The 10,315-nt window shown below is 38.5% G+C and overlaps 1 protein-coding gene across 2 annotated transcripts in view; it reads left to right on the forward strand.

Annotated features, from left to right (window-relative positions):
* The window catches only part of CNDP1 (carnosine dipeptidase 1), a 36,074-nt gene extending 26,442 nt beyond the window's left edge, over positions 1-9,632 (forward strand). For both annotated transcript variants that reach the window (XM_043539972.1, XM_027834844.3), the window contains exons 7-12: positions 20-104; positions 777-937; positions 2,763-2,927; positions 3,169-3,310; positions 4,969-5,116; positions 6,783-9,632. In XM_043539972.1, coding sequence (XP_043395907.1) covers positions 20-104; positions 777-937; positions 2,763-2,927; positions 3,169-3,310; positions 4,969-5,116; positions 6,783-6,858 — 777 coding nt within the window. In that variant the 3' untranslated portion in view covers positions 6,859-9,632. The remainder of the gene's footprint in view (positions 1-19; positions 105-776; positions 938-2,762; positions 2,928-3,168; positions 3,311-4,968; positions 5,117-6,782) is intronic.
* Positions 9,633-10,315: the final 683 nt, after the last annotated feature.

Below are 10,315 nucleotides of genomic sequence, written 5' to 3' on the forward strand. Positions count from 1 at the left end.
TTGCCTTTATTTCATACAGGTACAGTGTGGGGAGAGAGATCTTCATTCAGGAAGTTTTGGAGGCATCATTCATGAACCAATGACCGATCTAATAGCTCTGCTTGGTAATACTGCATTTCATATGACTAGGCAATAACTAGTTGGTAATGGGTGAGGGTGAACCTCAGAAAGTTCAGTGTGGTTTGTGTAAGCATCCTGACTTTTGGATGATCGTGTGTGGGGTTTTTTTTTGTGTGTGAAGCTGGCCCACTGACTTCAGTGGAGTAGCTCAGGTGCTTAAAGTTACACATGTTAAAGTGCCTTGCTGACTCCAGGCCTATTAAATGTGGCCCCTCGGTGCATGTCTAAAATACAAATACTTCGCACTATTTCCACCAGTGCTACCAGTGTTAGGAGCCCTAGAGTAGATGGCCCACCAGTTGCTGACATCATTGTCAGCACCATGTTTATTCGACTGCTCCAGGCAAGTCTTATTGACATGTGCTATTAGTGAAGCCTTCTGACATTGGATATATTTTATGCTAATTCTTATATAAACTGAATGATGTTTCCATGTCAGCTTCATGAAAGACTGAACAGCAAACAGCAACTCAATGGGTTTTTTTAGTAAATTAGCAAATACCCCAAGCCAGAGTACTGTATTGTTAAATGGGAATGAGTGACTTGACTAGATGTGACTGGGTCTTGGTATGAAAAAGAGGGGTCCCAGTATGGAAATGGTTGAGAACCACTGCCAATTAAAGGGATGATTATGTCTGTTGGTATGTGTTCTGTAGATAGCCTTGTGGATACATCAGGTCGTATTTTGATCCCTGGAGTCTATGATGATGTTGCTTCCCTTATGGAGGAGGAGAAGAAGTTGTATGAAGCAATTGAATTTGATCTAGAGGAACATAAAAATAATAGTGGTGTGAAAAAATTCCTATATGACACTAAGGTACAGTAACATCTTTATTAATGGTCTGCAGAAAGAGTTTAAATGACCCATTAATTACTTTCACCGATTACTCCAAACTTAAAGGTTTTTCAAGCAACAGTGAACACAGGCAAAAAAACCCCAGGAATCTAAAGAGTTAAAAGCTCAGGTAGGAAGTTTAAAAAAAAAAAAAAAAAGATTTGGCCTGGTCAAATGCAAACATCTAGGGGAAAATAATCAAAAATGCAGATAGTCAATAAAAAGTAATAATATAAAAAAACCCTCCAAAACCCAACAACCCCCCAAAAGAAACAAAAAACACTTATTAGAGAGCCAAGGTGGATGACATAATATCTTTTATTAGTATTCATATCATTACCTCACCCATCTTGTGTCTCTAATATCCTGGGACCAACACAGTTACAACAACACTGTATACAAAAAGCCACTTATGTAAGACCGTAGACTAGAGAGTAAAATTGTATTCAGTTTGGAAAGTGAATGGCAGCAGAAAAGTTGGTATAATTTGGGGCTGGTTTTATTTATTTAATTTAGATTTGGATGTCTGAAGCTTTTGACAGAATTTTAAGATGACGATCCCAAAAATGAACAATACCAATAAAACCCAGCAGCTAAGAACTGGTCTACCCAAGTTGTACCAGTATTCCTATGTCAGTTTGGGATGTGATTTTTTAAAAATTACCTCTATATTTATGTTGGTGTAAAACCCTAGCACATATGCAGTTATTCCAATATATAAGTGCCTTATACTGGTATAGCTTATTCCACTTCCTGAACCGGAATAAAAGCTATACCGTTTTAAGCACTTCTATATTGATATAACTGAGTCCACACTAGGGAGGGTTTGCCACTTTAACTATATTAGTACAGTTAAAGCCGTACAAATTGTCTTTTGCATCCGCTCCAGAGAACGGATAGGACTGTTCGCTGATCACTGTCCAGTTACCATTTCCATTATTTAAATATGAGTTGCCCATTATTAAAAGCTTTTATTCCCTTCTTCACCGTCGGAGCTTGTCCATTCTGCTTAGTATCATTTGAACCAATGCACGAATAGGGTACGGCAAGATGGTGTAAAACCTTGTAAGCTGAGTAGGCCAGCAGTTCTAAGGTGAGTGGCCATGGAGATCTGAGGGGTTTTAGTAGCTGATTGGAGACTGCATAATAATGATCCCTGTTAACTTGCATCCGATGAAGTGAGCTGTAGCTCACGGAAGCTTATGCTCAAATAAATTGGTTAGTCTCTAAGGTGCCACAAGTACTCCTTTTCTTTTTGCGAATACAGACTAACACGGCTGTTACTCTGAAACCTGTTAACTTGGTAACGATCATATTCCAGGCTAATACACGCCTTTGCCATTGGCATCAGAATTTATTAGCCCAGGATACAGCTACTACTTTGCAAACAAGAAGAACGCTCAAGTAATTTATAAACAAATAGAATACAGTTTATTAAGAGATTATCACAATTCATGATCCTTCTGTAAAATTAGAAGTAATGACAATCGAAAATAGCGAAATAATCACTTCATAAGTCAGTTGGTATTTTCCTTTTTAGTTTATTATTTTTTATTATACACTTTTACCTCCAAGACACTCTTCCCATGCTGTTTTTTCACCTGTCTGCTCCTACTGTCACCAGAGTTGTACATGAATAACTTTCCCCTTCCATATATTTTAATCACAAATCAATCAGCTCTAAATTGCAGAAATGATCAAGCACAAATTTTACATGCAAGATACTTAGCTTTTCAGTAGATTGTGTGAATTTTGAATGGCTGTGGCATTGTCATTTTTATTTTGTTTTGTTTGTTACATTATAAAGGAGGAAGTACTTATGCACCTGTGGCGTTACCCCTCTCTCTCTATTCATGGGATTGAAGGAGCTTTTCACGAACCAGGAATAAAAACAGTTATACCCGCAAGAGTAATAGGAAAATTTTCAATCCGGCAAGTCCCTCACATGGACATTTCAATCGGAGAACGTCAGGTAATACTGGCAAACTTGAACTTTTGGTCAGTCCTCTGCATGTTAAATTCCTGTTAATTTCAGAGATCCTCTCAACACTTAAAATTTACAGCCAGAATAATGAACTGCATCTTTCCACTGTGTGGCCGTGTATGGGCTTGGGAGTGAACGTGTGTGTCTGTGAGTGCACAATTTCTGGATACATTATTGTTGAAGGATGTAATTTATAAACACTGTTAATGAAATGATGCTTTCCTTTTAGGTGATACAATATTTAGAGGATGTATTCTCTAAGAGAAACAGCCCAAACAAACTGAAGGTGTCTGTGCCAATAAGTGCAATGCCATGGGTTGCTGACATAAATTCTCCTCTTTATACAGCAGCAAGAAGGGCAATCAAAACAGGTTTGTTCTTTCTTTTATTATTTTTAACATCCACCAAACAATGTCACACTAACAGTGACTTGCACAAAGGAAAAGGAGCTTTTCTAAAATTAATGACAGGTTTCAGAGTAACAGCCGTGTTAGTCTGTATTCGCAAAAAGAAAAGGAGTGCTTGTGGCACCTTAGAGACTAACCAATTTATTTGAGCATAAGTATCCACAGTATGCATCCGATGAAGTGAGCTGTAGCGCACGAAAGCTTATGCTCAAATAAATTGGTTAGTCTCTAAGGTGCCACAAGTACTCCTTTTCTTTCTAAAATTAATGAATTTCTTGTTTGGAAGATTATTTAGATCCAGATAATTTGGGAAGGTGGGGTGAGGTACTTATTAAGTGAATGAACTGTCCCTGTTTGGTGACACTCTTGCAATTTGGTTTTATGGTTCTAGTCTCCCAACAGTTCATGGAAGAATTTAGATGCAGGTAACCACTTACTGCTGCTGCCTTATGTATCAGGCACACTAAGGAAAACTCACCTCATTGCTGCCCTTTGACATATCATGATGTACCTGATTTCAGTGGAGTGTAATATTTAAATAAATAAATGCAGCACAGCAGGTAAATGGGGCAGCTATGCAGATAAGCATTACCCTTGTAAATGCTCCCATTTGTTGATAAAAGATCTTTTTAATGTTCCCCCTCAGAAATATCAAATATGGTTGTCTCTCTACCTCAGGAAAGGTAATGTAAGCAGGTCTTTCACTGCTAGATCTGAGTTAAAGTTTCTCTTCCCCTGGGACACTGTAAGCTTCTCCTGGAACCCCCAGGAATTGCCCTCCTCCCTTGCCTGTCCTCTTTTCTTCTCTCCATTCCCAAGTAACAGGGTACAAATATTAAGAACCTGATTCTGCCTCTCTGCAACACTTTTGCTTAGGTTATTCAAAGGGGGCTTGGGGCAATAGAGAGGGTATTTCCTCTTCCCCTAGGAAGGAGTGTGCAATGCTGTCTCTTTCTCACTTCATGTATCTTTGCTTTCAACACAACATTAAATATATGTGACACAGCAGGACTCCAAATAATTTTGTTTACTAACTATATATAAACACACAAGGTCTAGCTACATATATACACTGCTGCACTGTTAGATTCTGGTGGCTTCTATGATAGAAAAAATGGAAACCCATAAGAGGGTTACATTACTTTTCAAAAGCAGGAAACTCGCTTACAGCACTTTAAAAAGAGGAGAAAACCTAAACCCAGTGCAAATAGCTGGTTTTTGAGGCTTTGATTTAGCAAGGTATTTAACCATGTGCTGAATATTAATCATGTGAATTGAATCACTGATTTCAATAGGACTACTTGGTCTTAAAGTTAGGTATATGCTTAAGCACCTTCTTGGATTGGGGCCTATATTACAAGGTAAGAGGCAGGTGGAAGATACTGTCTCACTTTTCTGTGTACTGCGATGCAAAATCAGAATAGTATCAAAAGGCTAGTATAGTTTTCTAGGATGTGCATAATGGTATTATTACATCAGCTGGCTATACAGTCTCCCACAAAAGAAATACTACCAAGAAAAGTTTGTGCTGGGCAGAATGCCAAAGCTCACTAGTTCCGGTGAAGAGACCAATGTGTCTTCATTTTACTTCTGCAGAATTTCATTCTTTCCATGTGTTTCAGTTTTTGGACAAGATCCAGAAATGATCCGGGATGGCTCAACAATTCCTATTGCCCAAACGTTCCAGAATATAACAAGGAAGAGTGTGATGATGCTTCCAATTGGAGCAGCTGATGATGGGGAACATTCCCAAAACGAGAAAATAAGCAGGTTAAAATTTAAAAAAAGGCACCGTAAGAGACTAGAGGAGGAACTGAAGTACTAATACTCACCCACAGCAATCCCAGCATACTAGGCTGTGCCCAACTGATTCCAATTGACAAATGATTCCAATTGTCTCTATCTGTTTTATCCAATAGAATCTATTTGGGGGTATTCAGAGTTGTATATGCTTATCTTAATGACAAAAAATAAGGTTTTGTGGCTTTTTAATTGTGTTGCTCCTGCAGTACCAAACAAGGCTAAAAAGGAATAAGATGGAGTCTGTTCCTTCTTCCCTATTAACAGAAGTGCATTGTTGCCAACTTGCATGAGTTTATTGCAAGTCTCATAATAATTGGGTTTTTTTTCTTAAAGTCCCAGCGAGATGCTGGAATCAAGGGATTGCATGATAATCTCAGCTGTCATTTAAAAAAAACAACCCTATATGTTTCTGGTCCTTGTGATTGCGGAGAATTAAGAATGTGAAGGAAGTGTGCCCTAAAGTCTCCGACACATGAAGGCAAATAAAAATAACCCAACATTTATTTTTTTAAAAAATCACATGAATTTTAAGCTTATTTTATGATTGTTTGGAGCCTGATGCATGACTTTGGAATGCATGGGGTCGCCAATACTGGAATTGTCTACCAAGTTCCAATGAGTTACACTTTCAGACAGCTAGGTTTTCACTGAGGGCATAATTTGAAGCAAATAGTGTGACTGAGGAAGGCTGCAGACCCTTTATAACAGGTGGTGATTTGTGAGATGGAAGAACTCAGCTTGATTTTTAGAACTCAGGTTTATAGTTGCAGGGTTGGCAGTTAGAAGAAAATATCTTTTTCTTGTAAACTGACCACATATGATCTGGAAATCATTGAGAGACAGTAAACATGAAATCCCACTATCACATTCAACAGCTGTTTTTTCAGAGTAGACCCACACATTAAGGTTATGGACAGAAGTACTGAGGGGAAACTACACAAAATTTTAAATCCTCTGATCATCTTTCTGGAATACACACTTTGCTGCATGTCAGGAAAACCAGATGTTAAACGGCATCCTTAATTCATGCAGTTGTTCCATCCTCCCTCCCTGCTTTCCCCTTACCATGTGAATAAAGGAAGGCCTGACAACACTGTCTTTTTAGGATGGAAGAGAAAATTTATTGTCTTTTGCCTGACCCTTTAGTTTGTCTGTGTTAATATGCTGTTAATTCACAGAGAAAGACTTGCCATCATAGCTGGCACCAATGACAAACTTATGAGACGCTTAGCAAAGAAATATGGATTCAGTTGGCACAGAACACTGCAGTTCCTGTCTCATCCTTAGAGATGGTTTTCCCACCCTCCCCATCCCTGAACTAGGATAAGGCATTTTGGTGGGATGGGATGGAGAAGCTAGCATGGCCATGTCCCATGTTGTGTTTGTCCTGTGGATAATTTGGAGATTTACAATTTAAGGGTTCTTAATCTGGCACTTTGAAACCCAAGCACTTAATTCTTCCTTTCTCTCTCCCTCCCCACTAAATGTAGGGCCCGATCTTGCAAAGTGTTGAGTGCCATCAAGTCTAATTGAAACCCATAAGAGTTGAGGGTGTCAAGCACCTCACAGGGTCAGGCCCTTGTTTTGCATAATCTGTTTAGCAACATTGGTCTTTCTTTCTTTTTTTGCATAGGCACAATTACATTCAAGGAACAAAACTGTTTGCAACCTTTTTCTTGGAGATTGCAAAGCTGCATGGACAGTTATAGGAAGCGTCCAACACGACGACTACAAACTGATGGATCCTGGCAAGACAATAAGCTATACACCTGTGTATTGGCTTAAGTATTCTAACCTCCTTCTTTACTACTCTGGAGAAACATGTACAAACAATAAAATATTTAGAAGTTGTCATAAATATAAAGGGAAGGGTAACCACCTTTAAAATCCCTCCTGGCAAGAGGAAAAATCCTTTCACCTATAAAGGGTTAAGAAGCTAGGATAACCTCGCTGGCACCTGACCAAAATGACCAATGAGGAGACAAGATACTGTCAAAAGCTGGGAGGAGGGAGAAAAACGAAGGGTCTGTGTCTGTCTGTGTGATGCTTTTGGTGGGGACAGAACAGGAATGGAGTCTTAGAATTTAGTAAGTAATCTAGCTAGATATGCGTTAGATTATGATTTCTTTAAATGACTGAGAAATTAAGCTGTGCTGAATAGAATGGATATTCCTGACTGTGTGTCTTTTTGTAACTTAAGGTTTTGCCTAGAGGGATTCTCTATGTTTTGAATCTAGTTACCCTGTAAGGTATTTACAATCCTGATTTTACAGAGGTGATTCTTTTTTACTTTTTACTTCTATTAAAATCCTTCTTTTCAGAAACTGAATGCTTTTTCATTGTTCTAAGATCCAAGGATTTGGGTCTGTGGTCACCTATGCAAATTAGTGAGGATTTTTACCAAACCTTCCCCAGGAAGTGGGGTGCAAGGGTTGGGAGGATTTTGGGGGGAAAGATGTTTCCAAACAACGCTTTCCTAATAAAAATAAACCCAGATAAACATTTGGTGGTGGCAGTGGAAGTCCAAGGGCAAAGGGTAAAATAGTTTGTACCTTGGGGAAGTTTTAACCTAAGCTGGTAAAAGTAACCTTAGGAGGTTTTCATGCAGGTCCCCACATCTGTACCCTAGAGTTCAGAGTGGGGAAGGAACCTTGACAGAAGTGCACCGCATGTCTGAAACTGTTGAAAAATTAAATGCCTGCTACGGCTTGCAACATGCACTAACTAGCATATAGACAGTGTTTAACCAAATCAAGTGATTCCTTGCGCAATACAATTGGATCAAAGGTGCCTCATGCTCATTGAATGGAATGTTTCAGTTTGTAACTTTAGCCTAGGGGGCGTGTTTGGAGCAGGAAACACAGTTTATGTTATTAAAGTTTACTTATTTCCAGACATGAGCCAGGTCAGCCGATAGTTGGGGGGTACAGTGAGGGCAGCTGGCTTCAGCAGTGTTACTGAGCATGCTCAGTGCATTTGAGCATGCTCAGTACAAGCCAAGCAGCAAATCTGGGGTGGGGGAGCATGTGACCCTGCATGCCCTCCCGCCCCGTATTACTGCTGCTTATTTGCAGTTTGGCAAAGATCGTATTGCTTTGTTCACATTCCAGTTCCTGAACATAAGCTCCTTCGCAGTACCCCTTCTTTCCTTTTGGCTATGTATGAACTTCTGTCAGATGATTTGCTGAAAAATATTTCACCATATTAACCTCTTGCCTGGTTACTTTTCCTATGCAAAAAACTGGAAATAAGATGAATATGCCATCAGGATCGGTTTGTCAAACTCAGTGCAAAGAATAGCCCAGTCCCGAAATCTCTCATTCTCATGAGCAGTCCCTCTGAAGTCAATGGAGCTTCTCAGGTGAAAAGAGATTTGCCGGTTTGGATCCTGCCTAGTTCTTTGTTTAATCCTATTCTCTTCCCATTTTGCTGTTTGTCATTAAAGATTGCTGTGTATTATTCTCCTCCTTAATGTGACTTTATTTTTATACACCAAGCATGAAGTCACTCATAAATATCTTTTCAGACGGATAGTGTATCACCTGAATAGGTGTTTTACTCCCAAATCAGCTGGTTCTAAATTGTCATCACTTTTAAAGTATCAATTTTAGGTTAAGAACAAATTAAAAACTAAGACAAGTGATGTGTGTTGAAACTACATTTACATATATGAGAGAGTTACTTTTGTTAGATTTTTTTTGTTGTTGTTAAACCTCTGGAAAAACTTACATGAGAAAGACAGACAAGATTGTGTGTCTAGTTCAAATCTGTATCTGTGTCAAATCAAAATGGGAATGATTTTGGCCACATAGTTAGTTTACACAGAAACAGAATGATCAATCCGGTTTGAAACAACTGAAATAGAGAAAAGAACTTTATTTTGTGCAACGATGTTATTCTTGGCGATATTGTCCCTATTGTCAAAAAGATTAAATAATTAATAAATAATGGCAACTGACCTCTCTTCTTTTTTTACCCTACATAATAATGAGAACAAGGAAAGGGCAGAAAGTTTGGAATCAATAAATGGAAATGCTTTGTAATAGTTAACCTGTGGAATCAGCTGCTGCAAGAGGACATCAGGATAAATGCTACAGCAGAATTTTTAAAAAGTTGAACTAATTTCTCGTTTGTAGTTATGCAAGAGACTCCTCTCTGCTTCTGGGAACACTTTGTGCAAGTTCTCCATCTGCAATGCAGAACTGTTACCACCTCCAAAAATATTCTGATGGAAAATGCCCAATAAGATCTAGTAAATAGTGTTACTGGGGCACTATAGAGCACTGTTACACATAGAGGTGCACGTTTTGGGTTTTTTTAAGCCTGTCAGCAGTGTATCTGCCAGGTCAATACTGGTAAAAGAAGGCCTCTCTGGGGTTACATGAGCTGTATAAATATTTTCCACTTTTACGACTAGCAAGAAGGGCAGTGCAGTGACTTTCTCCAGACTTGGCCCCCTATTGCTTCCTGCTCTTCCTGTCTATCTGTGTAAACTTTCCCCCAAATCACCACCTGTTGCAAGGGAGCCCTTAAAGAGGCCAGCATCCCTTTTCTTCCAGCTAACCAGACAAAGACCCCTCTGCATGAAGGTTACAGTGGGCACAATCTTTGAAGAAATGTTGTGTTGTTAGTTTTGTGATTGTGATAGCTTCCCCAAAACAAAACTAACAGCAAGAAGGTTTTGTGGGGAAGAGACTTCAATATTGATGTAAAAATGGTAACAATAAATGTATCACACATTAGTCTTATAATGTTAGGTCATTAAAAACTTGCCTGTGCCTTTAAGGAGTTTTTAGACATACATTTAATTACTTTATCCTGTGACCTTTAGAAAAAAAATAACTCACATGCTTATGTTTTTCATTGCTTAGGTTTATTAAATAAGATTTTCAGGCTAATAAAAGAAATTGTAGGAAGCTTTCCGTCACCTAGAGATAAGCCAAGTGTCAGCAAGATAACACCTTAGCCATAACACCATGTATGTTACCCCAAAAAGTGCTAAAAGAAACTCTAAAATGTAGCTTTTGTAATTGCTATTTTTCTAAGCCTATATTTTAAAAATATGTTAATTGAGATTTGTGTTTTGCACAAAATATTTAATAGAAGTTTTAATTGCCAACTACAAATGCTATAAAGACAGGTCATAACTCTAAGAAGACAAACAAA

This window comes from Chelonia mydas, chromosome 2 (assembly GCF_015237465.2).
Source record: "Chelonia mydas isolate rCheMyd1 chromosome 2, rCheMyd1.pri.v2, whole genome shotgun sequence".
In the NCBI taxonomy this organism is placed as follows: Eukaryota; Metazoa; Chordata; order Testudines; family Cheloniidae; genus Chelonia; species Chelonia mydas.